Raw genomic sequence first — 20,764 nt, 5'->3', positions numbered from 1 at the left:
AGAGAAAGAAGACACTGTGACTGTGAAGTAAGATGTAAAAGGAGGTAGAGCAAATCAGATTTCAACACGAGCTCTCAGAAATTACAAATCAAAAGTGATTGGCAAAATAAATTTTGTGATAGGGCAGCTGGATGATCAAAACAAGGAAAGTGGCTGGATGCAGTGGCTCACACCTGTAATTCCAGCAATTTGGGAGGTCAAGGCTGGCAGATCACCCGAGGTCAGGAGTTTGAGACCAACTTGACCAACATGGAGAAACCCCATCTCTACTAAAGATACAAAATTAGCCAAGTGTGGTGGCGCATGCCTGTAACCCCAGCTACTCAGGAGGCTGAGGCAGGATAATTGCTTGAACCTGGGAGGTGGAGGTTGCAGTGAGCCGAGATCATGCCATTGCACTCTAGCCTGGGCAACAAGAGCAAAACTCTGTCTCAAGAAAACAAGGAAAGTACCCAGAAAATAGAGGAAAATGTCATATATGTACCAAAAGAAAGAAAATATAGGCAGGGTGTGGTGGCTCACGCCTGTAATCCCAGTACTTTGGGAGGTTTAGGCAGGCGGATCACGAGGTCAAGAGATCAAGACCATCCTGGCCAACATGGTGAAACCCCATCTCTACTAAAAATACGAAAATTAGCTGGGCGTCGCGGCGTGTGCCTGTAGTCCCAGCTACTCGGGAGCCTGAGGCAGGAGAATCGCTTGAACCCGGGAGGCGGAGGTTGTAGTGAGCCAAGATCATGCCACTGCACTCCAGCCTGGTGACAGAGTGAGACTCCATCTCAACAACAAAAAAAGAAAATATAATTCAAACATTAAACCAGGAGGTAAAAGCAAATTTCTGAACAAGAATACAGACAACTGAGGGAGGAAAGAAAATTTCAAAGAAATAATGTAAGACAATATCAGACTAAAGTCTCATCAAACGCCGAGCTCACTAAGCAATAAAAGCCCCACTTCAAGACACATCACTGTGAAATTTTAGAACAAGAGAAATTTTAAATTTTAGAATAAGAAAAGACCGGCTGGACGTGGTGGCATACACCTGTAATCCCAGCACTTCAGAAGGCCAAAACGAGGCAGGAGGATCGCTTGGGCCTAGGAGTTTGAGGGTGCGCCACACTCTAGCCTGGGTGACAAAGCAAGACCCTGTCTCAAAAAGAGACATCACAGCCACACAAAGTATGAGGGGTCAGAATGGCCTCAGATTCCTCAGAAGTCAGAAGACAGTGTAGTGGTAACTTCCGTATTCTGAGGAAAAACAGCATAAAGCGTAGAATAAAGACGTTAATAAAGATATTCTCAGAATGCAAGGCGTATCTCAAAAAATGTTCTTTCCAAGTATTCCTTCTAAGGAAACTTTTGGAAGATATGTCCCATCGAAAGGAAGGAGTAAACCAGAAAAGAAGAAAAGAGGTCCTATGAACAAGAGTTCCCATACAGGAAAACAGCCATGGGAATTCTCTGGATGACAGTGAAAGGAAATCCCAGAAAGACGACGCTGCAGCAGCCTGGAGAGTGGCCAGCCCTGCAAAGGACGGAGTGCTGGCCACCCAAGGGAACTACCTGTGCTGCCTGGAAGCACTGAGAGTTCCTACTGTATCAGAGAATTTGGTAACATGATAGTGACAGATGCAAATAGAACACAGCAAAGTAACACCAGTGAAAATAAAAGCTTCGATCAGAAAGGAATTATACTCATAGCACACCATGTGGATCAGCTGTGACTAACATGTTACAGTCATGACAGTGTAAAGGTTGAATGGCCAAGGCTACTCTTCCCAGCCTGTTAGAGTGGCCACCCTGCAGGCTGCAACCCTTTATGAGAAATAAAGCTCTCCTTTCCAAATTAAAACAACCACCACTACCACCACCAACCAACCAACACTGAATGAATAATACTGTAACCCAACACTGGCATCTAACAATACAGGGGGAAGTACATACAGAGGGAGGATGGCTATAAGAAAGCAAATCCTCATTTTCCATAGTAGGAAATTAATAAGCATCTTAAACTGGGGGTGGGGGAGTGGGCACAGATCAACAAAAAATCCTAAGCATGTACTAAAAATATGGAGGAAAATAACAGAACAGCTAACTATTGGAAGCATTTGGTTCTATACAGTGGGGAAGGGTGGGACAGCAGACATGTGTCTTTTGTTAGAAGCCAGGTAGAATTAACTTAAATATACAAATTCAAAATGACAGGTACGGAGCATGAAGCTTTAAGAACATTTGATAGGGTAGTCTGGTTCCAGGGCTTCCCTCAGGAGCTGACATCTGACCAGGGATCTGAAGCTTGAATTTTGGCAGGGCCCTCTCCAACCAGAGGAGATAGAAGCTGAATGGGCTCCATGGGCAGAGGAGGCACAGCAGGCCTGGAAAACCCAGCAGAGCGTGAAACGCCGGCTGCCAGGGCTGTGGCAGAAATGGAAGCAACACCGGTCACGGATGGTGGCAAAGGCTGAGCAAGAAAACACTTCAGAATCTCTATAATCCTGACGCTCTGTGGGTTTTTATAACTCTGGAAGTTTTACATCTTCTTTTTTTTTTTTCTTTGAGATGGAGTCTCGCTCTGTCACCCAAGCTAGAGTGCAGTGGCGCCATCTCAGCTCACTGCAACCTCCACCTCCCAGGTTCAAGCGATTCTCCTGCCTCAGCCTCCCGAGTAGCTGGGATTACAGGCATGTGCCATCACGCCTGACTAATTTTTATATTTTTAGTAGAGACAGGGTTTCACAATATTGGCCAGGCTGGTCTCAAACTCTTGACCTTGTGATCTGCCTGCCTCGGCCTCCCAAAGTGCTGGGATTACAGGTGTGAGCCACCACGCCTGGCCACATCTTTTTTTTTGTAGAGGCAGGGTTTTGCTGTCACCCAGGCTAGAGTGCAGTGTTGCCATCATAGCTCACTGTGGCCTTGATCTCCTGGGCTCCAGCGATCTTCCTGCCTCAGTGTCCTGAGTAGCTAGGACTACAGACCTGCGCAACCATGTCCAGTTAAGAAATTGGTAACTTTCTGCTATGCCGTGGCAAGACAGATTCTTACACCAACTCACAGCTACACAACTCCAGGAGAAACAGATCAGGGCTCAATACCTTTCCAAACTGCCGCAGAAGCTGAATGAATGCTCCCTTGCCAAATGGGTTAGTAAGGCTTGCATGGAAAGCAAGTGTCGGATAATCCTGGGAGAGGACAGCAACCCACCGTTTCTAGAGGGAGAGATGAAAACATGTTGGTAAACTGCAGTTCATTTATTTACATTATCTGGAAGAATCAGAGCTTGAATTACAGAACTGTTTCAAATATAATGTTGTCTAAGGAAAATGTTAGCCACAATTCTTTGAAATGGTTTTTCCAAGTATAATGGTTAATGCTTTGTCTTGTCTTATAAATACAAAACAGTATTCCAAAAGATGTCTTCATTGTTACTAAATGCAATTAATGGAGCATAATGTGAAGCAGGCAGCGGCCTCAGCAGCTGTCTCCTGGTGCCTCCGCCCACCATCAATGAGCACACTTTTGTATTTCCAACGAGAGCACTCCCATTACTACAATCTCAGCAGTGCAACACTTTAGCCTAAAAACCCACAACTGACTTATTGACAGATGTCTTAATAGTCTATTCTGGTTGAGTAGTTGTACTTACTGTTGCCCAAGTTGGAACAAGGTCACATTTGTTAAGTACAAAAATGAGGTGTTTCCAAGGTTTTTCCTTCTTCAAGTAAGTTTCAATGTGAGGGGAACGAGTGCCCATTGGATCTCTAGCATCAAGAACTTGAACTACAACATCTGATGAATCTATCACCTGAAAATTCAGAGAGGCAAAAATGGTTTGCTACAGTACAAATAAAAGAGGGATGACATTTAAGGGAGTCTGGGGAAAATAAAATAATAACATTTAGAGACAACTTCAAAACAGTCTATGGGCAGAGTTGGTTGTAGTTAATCTCAAGGCCCAGCGATCAGAATTCAAAAGGTTTTTCATCCTGTGGTTTTTGACACCTGTTGAATTTAAAACAGGAAAACTAGCTTAGATGAAACTCAACTTATTTCCTAACTACTATGGATTACTGAACTACTATGGATTACTTCTTAGACTTCTTTAAGTTTGTAATATAATCTTTAAGTTTGTAATATTATAGGTTTTGTGTATTTCACAAAAAACTGAAAAGTTTAGCTTGCCTTCACGGTACTAGTTTTCTATTATGTTACTATTTAATTACATGATTATGCTTGAAAATTTTTCTTCTGAAGGTTGTTATTATTAGTGCATGGACATAAACCTCTGCCAGTTAAAGAGCACTGGATCAGAAATCAAGATACACAAAGCCTCCTTCACTAACAAGCTAGTTGAGCTAGGTACAGCATTAAACCTTTCTAGACAAGAGTCCTCATCTATAAAAGGAGAGGGGTGGACTAAATAACTTAAAATGTTGCATGTGACTTTAAGTAGGCATGATAAATCTAAACAGGAATATCACTTTGGTGGAAATCTTAAAAAATACTGACAGGTAATAACTATATGAGTGTATAATAAAAGATAGCTGTTACTCTTATACAAGTACTTTAAACAATGCAGTTCCCTAGATCACTGCTAGTATGTCTTCCAAGTTTCTTTGTAGAAGGAAGAGGATGGAACAGGCAGTGGTGCCTGTACTCTGGGCAACAGAGGTTCAATATATCAAAATTAGTTTTCTTCTACAAAATCATGAAAGCCAAAGGAACCACTCAATGGGAGGGAATTTAGGAGTCTTACCTTGTAGAGCTCACCCCATATTCTTTTGGACTGTCCCTTTTTATAGATCTCTTCTTGAGCTTCATTTCTAAATAAGAAAGCACCCCAAATGAGCAACTGAAGCACCATTAAGACTAAAAGAATGCTTTAGGGTAAAGTCAAAGTACCAAAAGAAACAGTATCAAACCCAGTTGGAGATGGACCAGAAACAAACTGAATTTTAAAAGTGTGCCCAAATGTCTGTCAACAAATAAATGGATAAACACAATGTGGCACATATATACAACAAAATAGCATTCAACTTTAAAAAGGAGGAAATTCTAGCTGGTTCAGTGGCTCACACCTGTAATTCCAGCACTTTGGCAGGCCAAGCAGGGGAGCCCAGGAGTTCGAGACCAGCCTGGGCAACAGGGCAAAACCCCAGCTCCACAAAAAATACAAAAATTAGCTGGGCATAGTGTTGCATGCTTGTAGTCCCAGCTACTGGGGAGACTAGGGTGGGAGAACTCCTTGAGCCCAGGAGATTGAGGCTGCAGTGAGCCGTGAGCAGGCTACTGCTCCAGCCTGGGTGACACAGCAAGACCCTGTCTCAAAAAATTAATTAATTAATTACAAAAAAAAAAAGAAGAAGAAAATTCTGACACATGCAACGACATGAATGAACCTTGAAGACATTATACTAAGTGAAATAAGCCAGACACAAAAGGACAAATACTGAATGATTCCACTTATATTAGGCACCTAAACCAGTGAAATTCACGAGAGACAGAAAGTAGAATGTTGTTACCAAGGGCTGGGGGCAGAGGGGAAATGGAGCGTTAGTGTTAAATGGGTACAGGGTTTCAGTTTGGGATGATGAAAAAGTTCTGGAGACGGATAGCTGCGATAATTGCACAACAATGTAAATGAACTTAATGCCTCTAAACTGTACACTTAAAGATGGTTAGAAGAGCTGGGCACGGTGGCTCACACACCTGTAATCCCAGCACTTTGGGAGGCTGAGGCGGTGGATCACAAGGGCAGGATCACCAGCCTGACCAACATGGTGAAACCCTGTCTCTACTAAAAATACAAAAAAATTAGCCGGATGTGGTGACAGGTGCCTGTAATCCCAGCTACTCGGGAGGCTGAGGCTGGAGAATCGCTTGAACCCGGGAGGCGGAGGTTGCAGTGAGCCAAGATCGCACCACTGCATTCCAGCCTGTGCGACAGAGCAAGACTCCGTTTCAAAAAAAAAAAAAAAGGGGGTTAGAAGAATAATTTTTTTTTTTTTTTTTTTTTGAAACGGAGTCTTGCTCTGTCGCACAGGCTGGAATGCAGTGGTGCGATCTTGGCTCACTGCAACCTCCGCCTCCCGGGTTCAAGCGATTCTCCAGCCTCAGCCTCCCGAGTAGCTGGGATTACAGGCACCTGTCACCACATCCGGCTAATTTTTTTGTATTTTTAGTAGAGACAGGGTTTCACCATGTTGGTCAGGCTGATCTCGAACTCCTGACCTCAGGTGATCCGCCCGCCTCAGCCTCCAAAGTGCTAGCATTACAGGTGTGAGCCACTGCGCCTGGCCACATTTTTTGTTACATATATTTTACCACAATAAAACATTAAACTAAAAAAAAAGCATGACTGAATTAAGCAGTACGTCACAGAGAATTATAAAATGGGAGGCCGAGTGTGGTGGCTAACACCTGTAATCCCAGTACTTTGGGAAGCTGAGGCGGGCAGATCACGAGGTCAGGAGATCGAGACCATCCAGGCTAACACAGTGAAACCTGTCTCTGCTAAAAATACAAAAAATTAGCCGGGCGTAGTGGTGGGCACCCGTAGTCCCAGCTATTTGGGAGGCCGAGGCAGGAGAATGGCGTGAACCTGGGAGGCAGACCTTGCAGTGAGCCGAGATCGCACCACTGCACTCCAGCCTGGGCACAGAGCGAGACTCTGCCTCAAAAAAAAAAAAAAAAAAAAAAAAGAAGAAGAATTAAAAGAATTTTAAAATGGAATTGGCAGGAGCTGAATCACAACCTATACTCCATAGCTCCCATATAAAGCAGTATTTTTCTGATAAGGTTTAGAATCTGTTCATTTACTAGTCTCAAGGACATTTATCCAAGGTAAACAAAAATAGTTTTATCTTTACTCCATTACCTACTATACCTTTTGCAGGAGGAAAAATTCAAATCGGCAGAATATAAAGCCAACAAAAGTTCAAATAATTATAAGAATAAATAGATGAACTCACTGCCTCTTTTTGCTTGGCCTCAAATGGCTTGACATTTTATCTCTAGGTGGCCCAATGCTTGAAGATGGGCTGACAATAGCAATGAGGTAATAACACTGATGCAGTCAAAGGACAATGCCTCTCCACTAAGACAGCAAAACCTCCACTTCATTTAAGAGACATGAGATAGACGGAGAATGAGAACTTTCTGGCACCACCCAAGGGAAATGAAATTAAACCTTTCTCAAGAGCAATGTGGCAGCTGCCTATCAAAAAACATGCATACCTTTTGATACTATGATTTGTTCCGTAAGAATTTATCTTTGGGGAATAATTAACGATGAAAGAGATGTGTTCACATTGATGCTTCATCCTTGTGTTGTTCACCATAAGGAAAAACTATACACAGTATAAATGTCCAACAATGATACTGGCCATAACAAACAAAATACCACTCTGACAATAAATATTATATTATTGTTGATTATGTACTCACATAGAAACGTATTTCTAACAATCACAGCTTACTGCAGCCTCAAACTCCTGGGCTCCAGTGATCCTCCCACCTCAGCCTTCTGGGTAGCTGGGACTACAGGTACATCACTATGCCCAGCCAAGTTTTTATTTTTTCTAGAGACAAGGTCTCGCTATGTTGCCTAGGCTGGTCTCAAACTCCTGTGCTCAAGTGATCTTCCTGCCTTGGCCTCCCAGAAAACTAGTATTACAGGTAAGCCACTGCAGCCAGCTAGTGATTGATTCTTCTTTTGAGTATGGATCCCTACAAGAATATGATGAAAGTTATAGACACTTCCTCTTCTCCTCCCCAAAACAAACAAACAAAAAAGACAAAACTCCACCGCCTTTATGTATGCTCACAAATTTTCCACATTTTCTTCAAAGAGTCAAAGAAACCTTAAAGGCCATCCATGAACTCAGAGTCTTCCAGTTAAGGAAGCCCCGATATTCACGTAGGCATTAACAATGCTTAATATCTGCAATGGGGTTATCAGTTATGTTCTTTGTGTTGCATTTTCCAACTTAACTATATTTCCTAATTTGTCTATGACCGGTGTATTACAATTATAAATGAAGAAAATCTTATTTATTTTGGGAATGAAGAGAGACCTTTATCAAGCCGCCTTAGACATCTTCAGTCTAGCCCCAATTTCACCAATGTCTCTAGCCTGAGGGAAGAAGACAGCTCCATATATGAATTAAAGCACTGAGCTTCACACAGGCAAAATAACTTGAAAGAAAATGTTTTGTTGCAGAAGAGCAAATGATGAGACTTGCATGAACTTCAAAACTGTACCTCGGCCAGGCGCGGTGGCTCACACCTGTAATCCTAGCACTTTAGGAGGCCGAGGTGGGTGGACTGACTGAGCTCACAAGTTCAAGACCAGCCTGGGCAACACGGTGAAACCTTGTCTCTACTAAAATACAAAAAATTAGCCGGGCATGGAGGCAGGCTGAGGCAGGAGGCTGAGGCAGGAGAATTGCTTGAACCTGGGAGGCAGAGGTTGCAGTGGGCCGAGATCGTGCCACTGCATTCCAGCCTGGGCAACAGAGTGAGACTCTGTCCACCAAAAAAAAAAAAAAGGCCAGGCGCAGTGGCTTATGCTATAATCCCAGCACTTTGGGGGCTGAGGTGGGCGGATCACAAGGTCAGAAGATTGAGACCATCCTGGCTAACACGGTGAAACCCTGTCTCTACTAAAAATATAAAAAATTGGCCAGGCGTGGTGGTGGGCACCTTCAGTCCCAGCTACTCGGGAGGCTGAGGCAGGGGAATGGCATGAACCAGGGAGGTGGAGCTTGCAGTGAGCCGAGATTGTGCCATTGCACCCCAGCCTGGGCAATAGAGCGAGACTCTGTCTCAAAAAACAAACAAACAAAAAAACAAAAAAACTACCTCACACCCGTGTCTTCAGTTACCAAATCACGATCCTTGCCCTGGTCATAGCTCTCAGTGGACATCTCAGCATTTTCAATAAGAGACTGCATATCACTTGCAAATAAGTTTGGTCGCTTCCTCTGTGACTTAGGGCCAAATGTAGTTTCAAAACTTTCAGTTTCAAGAATGTGGACCTTCGATTTCTGAAGAGAAACAAGAATAACAGGTAAAACTAAGAAAAGCACTGAGGAAAAGCGAAAAGCTAAACACCCACCTAGGAAAGACTTTCTGATTTTATTTTTCCAAGGTTCAACCCATACCCAAATCTATAAAAACATGGTTTCAGTCTGGTTTCAAATCAGAAATACTTGTTGAAATGGCACAAACACTGGTTCCCTTATTCTGAAGTTCTGTAAGCTTCCTTGGAGAGATACAAAAGTAATACAAATAATCAAAGTAAATATGAATAGTTGTGCAAAAACTTGCCAAAAACTCTGCTTTATTTCATTTATCATAAACTTTAGTCAAATGTAATTAAGGCTACAGCGATGAAAATTAACTAATCTTTTCCACCATTTTTTTTAGCTTTCAAACAAGTGCATAAAATTCGCCAAATTCATAGATTTTATCAAGGACAATCATACTCAAATTTGTGAGGTTTTTTTAAACCAACTGTAAATGCCAACTTTTTCTTGGAAGTTAATTTCTTTCATGGCTAAAAGGAATTGTTTGTTTTGTAAGATGCATTTTAGTTTCAGATAACATTTTCCCTAATTTAGGTAACGTTTTTATTAAATGCACATGGCAAGTCTTCAAATGAAAAACATCTAGCAAAAGTCCAAAATAATAGTTTAGATGTGATAAAAGGAACCTGATACTAACTAGAACTTGATGTGCCTGTAAAGGAGTTACAGGCATAAGAATTTCTGAAGCAAGATAAAAGTCAAAGTTTGAGTTAGGATCTATCACATAACAGAATGTTAACAGCCGGCAGACAGTAACAAAAAAGAAAAAAGAAGAAAATCACCCTTTTCCCCCTAGCACAAGCTCCTCTGTAAGCACCACTACCAAAAGCTGTGAGGATGATGGAGCAGCCCCCATGGCTTCTGAACTTTAACAGATCCCCTCTTCCAACTTCTAAAGATCCTTAAACTATTTTCATTTTCTCAGATGCTCTAACCCACAACTCAGTTTAGTTTTAGTCACTATGTTCCACTCGGGAGCATCCCCAAACAGAAGCAGCTCAATTTTACATGAGAAACAGGTTCTAATGTCACTGGGTAAAATCAAGTGTGACCAAAATTATCTTCAAAATCTCTTAACCTGTAAGTTACAGCACACAAGGCTTTGCCTATAAATCTACACATTAATAAGTATAATACAGTAATATACAGTATATAATAAAGTACATATGCAAAGTTACAGTACTCTTACTGTATTGCTACAGAAATACAGTAGTTCTAAAACACATAGATGAATATGCATATCTGATCTAACTCTACTGTGCAAAATATTCTCAGAATTAGATTTTATAATAGATATCATACTAAAATAAAATAGGTAAGGTTTTTCAAGACCAAAGCAGAAAATGCATCAATTACTCTAAGTAGCTTTCCGCATCAACAAAGAAGCTGACTGGTGCAACTGTAGACCCTTCATTCTACATACCAGATATTTAAACACTGAATTTTAGAAGCGCTGACAACAAGAACAGGCAACAAAGCAATAAATCCATGATAGAGCCTCTCTGTTCTTCTCATAAACAAGATTCAATAGTTGCTTAAAAGATGGCTTTAGGGAAAACAGACAAAGAGAACAAGGGAAATGAGCAACTTGTCTGTGGTTCATGAATTACACTCATGTGTTCCCCTGAAAGAAAACAGTCATTCCACTAATAGGTGCCATTCTTCTAGTCCATCATAAAACAAAACATAACTGACAAAACCTGAGGCAATAACCAGGCCTTAGTTTTTATTTTGTTCTGCAAGTAAACACTTTTCTTTGAACTATTTAACCCACGTACGCATGTCAATGTTTTTCTCCCCTCCCCATATCGGAACTGAAGCTTATGTAATGGTTACATTTCTGGGAATTATTATTCAATGCAAGTAAAAATGAGCAGACAAACATCAGACTCTTTCTTTGTTCTGTGTGAAACTCATTCCATTCAACCCAGATTGAATCCTTACTGTACTTCAAACTTCAGCAATTGACAACCAATGAGACCAGCACCCCTTCCTTCAGCTGAGAAGAAATCTCAAGGATCTTACAAAAGCGAACGTACCCAACACCAAAGTTCTACCAACTCAATCCTAATTCTACACTGTCCCAATGTTTGATGGAATTACCACTTAAAACAAGTTTGCCTACCAAAATAAATAATAATAAATAATATTACTAATATCTGTTATCAATTTAGATCTTATTAGGTGGTGTGCTATGTGCTTACTACGGACCAAGTGCTTTACAGACGTTTCATCTGTAGCCAATAACCCAAGGAGGTGGGTTATCTATACTTTCTTTTTCTTTTTAGACAGTTTTGCTCCTGTTGCCCAGGCTGGAGTGCAATGGCACGATCTTGGTTTACTGCAATCTCCGCCTCCCGGGTTCAAGCAATTCTCCTGCCTCAGCCTCCCGAGTAGCTGAGATTACAGGCATGCACCACCACGCCCGGCTAATTTTGTATTTTTAGTAGAGATGGGGTTTCCTCTTGTTGGTCAGGCTGGTCTCAAACTCCTCACCTCAAGTGATCCGCCTGCCTTGGGCTCCCAAGTGTTGGGATTACAGGCGTGAGCCACTGCGCCCAGCTTATTTATACTTTCAAAGCAAAGAAGTTAAAGTTCATAGAGAAACCCAACTAAGGGTACAGGAACGGATAGAGCAAGGATTAAAATTCAGGTCTCAACTCTAAAACCTGTGCTTTGATCCACTACACTACCATACTTCATACTAAACGTGAAAAGATGAAAACAGAGGTCTTAGGAAGTTCATCATTGCTACATTGAAATTGCTATTTTCTAAGAAAAACAGAAGACAAATATGTTAGAGAGGGAGCTGCAAGGAGTCTGCCCAGGAAATTCCATCGCCAGGGATATCCTACATCTTACATGAGGCCGGATTCGATCATGGAGAAGAGACATTGGTAACTTGCTTTGCTTCATGACAACTTTGTATGGATCCTTCATAACTGTATCCATTTCCTCTTGAAATTTTTGTAATGATGACTGCTTAATCACACGTGTGTTTCCTGTTTTACAAATAAAGAATGTTGCCACTTAATACATATTTGCACATCCATCTTCCACTGACACGGTGAAAGGCAAGATTTTAAATTACCCTCACTCACCCAAGTACCTGATCCATCCATCCCTTGGAGCTGTTTCCAAACTTAAAAGAGGAAAAAAAACCAAAAAACTGCTTCTCCTGCACATGCACACTATGAACTATTCCACCAACCCAGACCCACAAAGGGTTTCAATAGTTTTCCAAGCCGTTTCCTGACTAAATGAAACTGAGAAATAAACAGCGTGGAATGGAATTGAGATCTGACAAACGTCCTACTTCCTGCTAGATCTGGCAGAGAAACTTGGAGCCAATCACAGCTGATCAGTCAGTATAGACAGAGAATCTTGAAACACTGAAACCTGAGTCATAGTTACCACTTTTAGGGTTATGAGGATCCAAAGGGACCTCAATTGGTTAATCAATTGGTTAATGATTCATTAACCAATGAATCCATGCAAGGGAACAAGACAGAGCCCTGCACCACCACCTGGAAAACACCTTGTGAGGGAGATCCTGAAAAGCATTCAATTAGACAGCATGCTGCAGATTGAATGCAAAACAGCAAGGTGGTAATGATGGTAGCAAGTAATGCTTATATTATACTCACTATTTGCTAGGTACTATTCTAAGCACTTTATATGTATTTACTTTTTTTTTTTTTGAGACGAAGTCTTACTCCGTCACCCAGGCTGGAGGGCAGCGGCACAATTTCAGCTCACTGCAACCTCTGCCTCCCAGGCTCAAGGGATTCTCCTGCCTCAGCCTCCCAAGTAGCTGGGATTACAGGTGCCCACCACAATGCCTGGCTAATTTTTGTATATTCAGTAGAGATGGGGGTTTCACCGTGTTGGCCAGGCTGGTCTCAAACTCCTGACCTCAAGTGAATCACCAGCCTTGGCCTCCCAAAATGCTGGGATTACAGGCGAGCCACTGTGCCTTGCTTGTATTTACTCATTTGATTACCACGACAGTCCTGTGAGATAGGTTTCATCTTATTCTCATGTTAGGGATAAGAAAACTGATGAACAGACGGACTTAATAACTTGCACATAAATGACAGAACTAGAATTTAAACCAGGCAGTCTAATCTGGAGTCACAGTACGCGGCAGCCATGATAAATGCTTCTCTGCAGAGTTTTCTTTGACATCTTTCTGTGTTGCAGCTCCTAGGAAGTATCCTACCAAAAGTATAAGAGACTCAAAGGTAGCTGCCATCTGCCCCCAAGGACAGAGGTCAAACACTAAGCAAACACTGGGGTCTGATCATCTAAAGTGCCCATACATTACCAGTGGCTAAGGGCAAAGTTAAAAGCCCAGACTGAAATGGAACAGGGAGTTTCCCAAGGAAGAAGCTGTGATCACCCTGTGACTGAAGATACTCTATCACTGTTGGAAGGTTCAACAGTGAGACCCTTTGTCACCCAAGTTCAAATAAAAACTCCATTAAGAAGTGTTTCAGAGGAACTCTGGGCTAATACACTTACCCTGCAGGATATATGCACAAACACCTACAAGGCCACCTCTCAAACAGTATCTCTCCAGGTAAGCATAAAAGATCAAGATGAGCATTCTAAGGTCTGTGAATGCTAGTCATTAAGGATGGTCTTATCTACTTAAGAGGGTTCAATTACAGTTACTAATGGTGAGCGCTCTTCAAAAAGAAGTTATTTATTAAATCTACCACCACTACTTTTCCCAGTACTTTTTCTTATCCCTTTCTCAGATAATCCTTGACAGTTCCACTCACCAAAAACTCCTGTCGTTTAGATATTTAAACATCCTAGCCGTTTCCACTCAGCATACATTTTGCAGAGCAAAGTAGCAGGGGACAGTACTCACCAAACCATTTAATATTTGGCTCTACTCTTGCTACTGTGCCAGAAGCCACCGTTGACTGATATTGCAGGGGTTTAATTATTTTACCACGACTGTTCCTAAATTGAGGAAAGAACAGATATTGGTTGACAACAGAAGAATGGCAACAGCAAAGTTTGATTTACAGAATATATTTTCCACCAAAAGGACTTCTTACTTTGGTTTTAAATGATCATGAAGTACCAATTCCAGTAAACACAAAGTACTTCTACATTTGAAACAGATTGCCCAAAAGCCATTTAACCTCTTGCAACAGAGCACGTAATGATTTCTGCTAGATAAATAACAACTAACGGTGATGTTTCAAAAAATCTGTTTACTGTTTACTTAAAAAAAAAAAAAAACACATACTTGAGTTTTTTGGGTAACTATTCGAAGGCTGGTTTAGATGAATTGTTCAAGTAGAGGGTGATTTACGCTGGGATTCCAAATTCTAAAACAAACTGCAAAGTAGATGACTAACGCATAATAAGTTAATTGACATCTGTATTTTAGTCACATCTTCTAGAACAGACGGAGACGGAGAATCTAATTACCAAACAAACTAAGACCAGCTGGCGGAATGCCACACTCAGCAAATCCCTGTGGTAGAGGCTACCTCAGCAGAACTCGGAGTTGTGATGAGTGTCCAAGTGCCACAATGGTTTTGATCCACATTTTGGCATTAAAAAACACATTTTCTGGTGGCTTTCCTAACTATAGTCCTGTAGGTTTTGTTATATCTGGCCGTATTTAACGCTGAGATTTAATGCGCCATTTGTGAAGGTCAGGGCTGTGAGAAACAAGACCTCTACTTTTAAGTACTGTGAAACCATCACTATTTCACTACCAGCTACTCATGCCCTTAACCAAAAATTAACCATTTATCCTAACGACATTCATATACAATTATATTCGAGAATATATAACTCTTATTTGGAGGAAGTGGGGGTGAGAACAGCAAAGGCTTAATCAGTCTCAGCTAGCGGTCAAGGACATGAAGGAAAAGAGAAAGGATGACAGCACCCAATGCTCACCTGCGCTCCTTTTGCCTATACATATTCAGGCGCCGGATGGTGGCCCGGTCCCTCATGTTTTGGCCTCCTGCTCCCTGCACTCGATCTACAAAAGGCAGAAGTACACAGTGCACTATTTGATAACCAACCAGGATAACCAACAAGTCATTGCTTAAAATGCAACAAGTAGTTCACCCAAATTAGGTAAGAAACCACCAACCACAAAAATCTCTACTTTCTCCATGTTGTTCCAATAATTATTACTTGAAGCTATATGGTATGACAAAGCTGACCCAACCTTTGATCCTCGATAGGATTGTATTTGAGAGAAGAATAGCTAATATTTTTGAGCACTTATGATGGCTATCCACATTATAGGCATCATCTCATTTAATCCATACAAAAATCCTATAGATATATTATCCCCATGCTGCAGAGTGAGAAACTGAGGCACAGTGGTCAGACACCTTGCCCAAGGTCAAACCGTTACTAAATGGCTATGGAGTGTCTCTTCCATGCAAGGCACCATGGAGACTATAATTTTGATATATATGTGTTCCAGTTTCTTAATGTTTGATTTTTGTTTAATCAACACAGCAATTCTTGCCTTACATCTCAAAGAGAAAGAGAAGAACAAACGAGCAGGGTAATACTAGCCTAGCTTCTCATTTTCTCATTTTGGGAGCCATTTATTTATTTATTTATTTATTTATTTATTCTTCCCGAAACGGAGTCTTGCTCTTTCACCCAGGTTGGAGTGCAGTGTTGCGATCTCAGCCCACTACAACTTCCGCCTCCCCGGTTCATGCGATTCTCCTGCCTCAGCCTCCCGAGTAGCTGGGATTACAGGCATCCGCCATCATGCCCGGCTAATTTTTCTATTTTTGTAGAGAGGTGGTTTCACCATGTTGGTCAGGCTGATCTTGAACTCCTGACCTCAGGTGATCCGCCCGCCTCGGCCTCTCAAAGTGCTGGGATTACAGGCGTGAGCCCACACCCGACTGGGAGCCCTTTAAATCAACTGTCTGATTCTGAAGTGATGCAGTAGAAGACAAGCTGAAATCACAGCCCATTGGCTCTCCTACTCTCTAACAGTAGAGACTGGCGGCTCTACTACTACTCACTAACTGTTGCAATTATGACAAGCCACTTCCTGCATTTTGATTCAGTCTCTTCACCTGTAAAATCATAATCTCTAAGGGACTTTTGGGGTCTAACATTCTGAGATTCCAGTTTGTGCAAAGTGAATAATTTATTATCAATCCGGAGTAAACATTCAACATGCATTAAAATTGTCAAAAATTCTAAACCATATTTTAAAACAAAGTTTTATTAATTAAACTTGAATAGAAAGAACTCTCCCACAGGATGTCTTGTTAATCCTACAGGTGGAACTTCGCCAAAACTTACACACATCTCCAAAACAGCCTTACTGCAATGATCATACTGACTTCTTTGTAGGGTTCTCTAAGCACTTTACCAGATAGAATAATTCCAAGGGCAAAAACTACAATCCCTTTCTCATTTTAAAAGTCAAAGTTAAGGTGGCCGGCAAATATGATCACGTGTAAAAGGCCCGATTACCCATTTTCAAGCTGACTTTCTCTGCATCTCTCAACTGGAGAGGACCCGAGGCTGCCAGCCTGAGTGTTCACTTTCCCTGACTTTAGACCAGTTGACTACACTTTGGCCTGCCAGGCGTGCAATGTCAGCCCTCCTCAGTGCCCCCCTGAGAAGAAACCACCACAAATATTGCTTTCCTTTTTCCCTTTTCATCCCCAACAGCCACCCCGCTCATAGTCATTCTAAGCAATGCCACCCAAGTAACCCTCCTTCTCCTCCAGTCCTCCTCGGAGCCCTTCCCTATACTTCCTCCAAGCTCCACCCTCGATCAGCCCTGCCGCCAGTACCCGGGTTTGTGCTGGCCTTGGACGGGTTGATGGTGCTCCGTCCTTTGTACTTGGGCTTCACCATCTTGGCGACGAGACCGGGACCGGAGTGCGAGGTCCGGCTTACGTGGGGAAACAAATTTAGAACTACCCAGGCCCGGCCGAAGTAACCCGCGTGAACCACGCCGGACCACGTGTGCACGACCTACGTCACTTCCGCTCGCGCCCCTCCCTGCCCCAGAGCGACTTCCTGTGAACGCGCGGCGCGCGCCACTACCGGCCTGGCTCCTCCCCCGCCCTAGCCACCTAGGCGTCGCCCTGAGTGGAGCCCCAGCCCGCTCCAGCCCTAGCAACCGCCAAGCTGCCCCTCCATAGCAACCGCCTAGTTACCCTGAACGCGTGGCCCAGAGCTCCCAGTTGGGTCCACCTCCAAATAAAGAAGCCTCTTCCCAGGCCAATGACACAAGCTTAAGTTTGTCTTCTGAATTTGTCTTCGAAGTCCTTCCAAAAGTTGCCGACCACACAGCAGCCAAATATCCATTAGACGGTGTCATCCTCTTCCTTACAATTCCAGCGGCTTATCATCACTCTTAGAATGACAGGTAGGGGAAGGGGAAAGGGAGAAACAGAGAGAGACAGAGATTGATTCAAACTTTTGCCATCCCTGCAGGATTCTGTGATCTGGCCCCTGCCTATTTATCTGATCTCATGTGTACCTCCCTCCCTCTGGTTATTCTGACATTTACACTAGATATTCTCTCTGCCTGAATCACTATTTCCCAGAATCTTTGCATAGGTGGTCATTCAATCCTCAGCTCAAATATCACCTATTGGTAGGCCTGCAAGAATTAGCAAATAGAAATACAGGACACCAAATTAAATTAGAATTTCAGCGGAAAAAAAGGAATACATTTCTTTAGTACACCTCCAATAGTGCCTGGAAAATACATACACTAAAAAAGTATTCATCGTTTGCCTGAAATCCAAATGTAACTGTACGTTCTGTATTTTATCTGGTGACCCTTCGTACTGTGAGAACTCTTTCCTGTCTAATTTGTCTAAATCAGCCACCTTTCACCCTTTCACAGTTACTCTGTTACAGTATTCTGTTTTATTTATTTCATGGCATTTATCACTAGTTGAATTTTTTTTTTTTTTACCAGTTTATTGGCTGCTTCCCTCAAACTAGAATGTAAGCTTCTTGAAAGCAGGGACCTTGTAAATTTGTTCACTGCTGTGTCTTTAAGACTTGAATAGCACCTGAAACAAAGGACTCAAAAAATATTCATTAAATGAAAGAATGAGTAGATGGGAATGTCTCTTGCCTTGAGGGTGAAGGAAGGCATTAAGACCCAGTGATTTCTGTTTCTACCAGCCAAAATAAAGTTTCTAGATGCCAGTGTTTCAACCAAGAAGCCCTCTTTTTAAAATTTTTTTATTTTTTTGTTTTTGTTTTTGTTTTTTGAGACAGAGTCTTGCTCTTGTCGCCCAGGCTGGAGTGCAGTGACACGATCTCGGCTCACTGCAACCTCCGCCTCCTGGGTTCAAGCAATTCTCCTGCCTCAGCCTCCCAAGTAGCTGGGATTACAGGCACACGGTACCACGCCCAGCTAATTTTTGTATTTTCAGTAGACACAGGGTTTCGCCACATTGGCCAGGACAGAAATACCTTCTGTCCCTCGAGCTTTGCTGGTCTCAAACTCCTGACCTCAGGTGATCCACTCGCCTCGGCCTCCCAAAGTGCTGGGATTACATGTGTGAGCCACTGTGCCTGGCCCCTGTCTCTTTTTTGGTACCTCAAGTTGTCAGGAAGTGGCCATCTTTGCACCCTCTGGATAGGCCAGAAAAGAGATGGTTAGGCAAGAGGAAGGGTGGATACATGCAGTGTAGCTCATTTCATAAAAACGAACAACTTGTTATGAAGTGAGGTATTCTAATTGAGCAGGGGATGATTGAGTCTTTATTTCTCCGAGTTTGAAACAAACCCCAAAACATTCTTTTTAGAGCAAAAGCAGGCCATGTCATAGGCAAGAGCTGGAAATACCTTCTGTCCCTCGAGCTTCGCTTTCCTTGCCCCAAGGGCAAGTATCATGAGATTAAATGCAATTCTGCTGGGAAGGCCCTGACCCTGACTTGTGTGTTAGGGAAGCTCTGAGAGCTATTTGGATAAAAACTTCATGCTCAGTGAAGATGCCCCCTTCCACCCCACACTGTCCCTCTGATCCCCAAAACAAGGGTACAATAGCCTCCTCCCAGAGAGAAGATTCAGTTAATGTGTTTCTGATGCCTCAAGTTGGTGCAAACCAGAATAAACACGGATGGCAAAAATCAGCCTATGAGCTCATTCAGGCTTTGATCAGAGACATAATTTCATTATGAAATTTTGAATCAGGCTGTTGTGAAGTCTTGCCAAGGAGTTTCATTTTCCCAGATGATATGGTGGGTTGTTTCTCTCCTGTTCTCATACTCTGCTTGCATTTATCGTACAAACTTTCCATCTATTTTTATAATCTGACCCATCAATCCTTTTACAACAATATTTGCTGATCTTGACAACCAACGTCAATTCTACCAGCAGATAAAAAGCCTGATGAAGGTAGGTCAAGCTTAAGTTACTGGTTTGATTTGCCTGCCCTGCTTGCCGCATTGTAATGCAGTGACTATTTTTCACTCTCTTTTCTGATGTCATGCTGACCAGCAAAGGCAAGCTACACCTCCAGGTCTACAGTTCCTCAGCTTTAAAACAGATGCAATAACTTAACTACCCTGAAAGACTGCAATAAGAGCATATGAGTTACGGTATATGGAAGCATCACGGACATGGTACACATCATGCAGATGGGATGCTTTTTTTTTTTTTGAGATGGAGTCTTGCTCTGTCACCAGGCTGGAGTGCAGTGGCGTGATCTCAGCTCACTGCAAACTCTGCCTCCCGGGTTCAAGCAATTCTCATGCCTCAGCCTCCCGAGTAGCTGGAATTATAGGCACGTGCCACCACGCCTGGCTAATTTTTGTATTTTTAGTAGAGACGGGGTTTCATCATATTGGCCAGGCTGGTCTCGATTTCCTGACCTCGAGATCTGCCTGCCTTGGCCTCCCAAAGTGCTGGGATTACAGGCATGAGCCACTGCACTGGCCAGGGATGCTTTCTATTTTTCTCAAAATCCAGGATTAGCTACTCATCCCCTCAAATCTTGCTCCTGGTAACCACAGGTTTCTGTGAATGAGAAGACCTTAATGGAGACTGGCTGGAAATGCCATGTTCTGGACTGGTGTCTTCACAGGAAGCAGACAATCCTGACCTTACTTTTTTTTTTTTTTTTTTTTTTCCTTCAGACAGGATCTTGCTCTGTCACCCAGGCTGGAGTGCAATGGCGCGATCTCAGCTCGCTGCAACCTCTGCCTCCTTGGTTCAAGCAATTCTCCTGCCTCATCCTCCTGAGTAGCTGGGATTGCAGGCACCTGCCAGGACACCCAGCTAATTTTTGTATTTATTTATTTATTTTTTTAATTAATTAATTTTTTTTTTTGAGGCGGAGTCTCGCTCTGTCGCCCAGGCTGGACTGCAGTGGCCGGATCTCAGCTCACTGCAAGCTCCGCCTCCTGGGTTTACGCCATTCTCCTGCCTCAGCCGGAGTAGATGGGACCACAGACGCCCGCCACCTCGCCAGGCTAGTTTTTTGTATTTTTTAGTAGAGACGGGGTTTCACCATGTTAGCCAGGATGGTCTCGATCTCCTGACCTCGTGATCCGCCCGTCTTGGCCTCCCAAAGTGCTGGGATTACAGGCTTTAGCCACCGCGCCCGGCTGATTTTTGTATTTTTAATAGAGGTGGGGTTTCACCATGTTGACCAGGCTGGTCTTGAACTCCTGACC

General features: G+C 42.7%; 1 protein-coding gene across 1 annotated transcript in view; it reads right to left on the bottom strand.

The window, feature by feature from the left end:
• The window catches only part of GNL2 (G protein nucleolar 2), a 30,018-nt gene extending 12,914 nt beyond the window's left edge, over positions 1-17,104 (bottom strand). Inside the window, exons 1-8 of the mRNA XM_007979369.3 lie at positions 16,910-17,104; positions 15,021-15,105; positions 13,969-14,063; positions 11,952-12,091; positions 8,863-9,047; positions 4,757-4,823; positions 3,647-3,805; positions 3,096-3,209 (exon numbers count right to left, since the gene is read on the bottom strand). Of these exons, the coding sequence (XP_007977560.1) occupies positions 3,096-3,209; positions 3,647-3,805; positions 4,757-4,823; positions 8,863-9,047; positions 11,952-12,091; positions 13,969-14,063; positions 15,021-15,105; positions 16,910-16,973 (909 nt within the window). The 5' untranslated portion in view covers positions 16,974-17,104. The remainder of the gene's footprint in view (positions 1-3,095; positions 3,210-3,646; positions 3,806-4,756; positions 4,824-8,862; positions 9,048-11,951; positions 12,092-13,968; positions 14,064-15,020; positions 15,106-16,909) is intronic.
• Positions 17,105-20,764: the final 3,660 nt, after the last annotated feature.

This window comes from Chlorocebus sabaeus, chromosome 20 (genome assembly GCF_047675955.1).
Source record: "Chlorocebus sabaeus isolate Y175 chromosome 20, mChlSab1.0.hap1, whole genome shotgun sequence".
NCBI lineage: Eukaryota > Metazoa > Chordata > Mammalia > Primates > Cercopithecidae > Chlorocebus > Chlorocebus sabaeus.
Note: the sequence above shows the minus strand (reverse complement) of the source record. Positions and strands in the feature narration are given on the sequence as shown.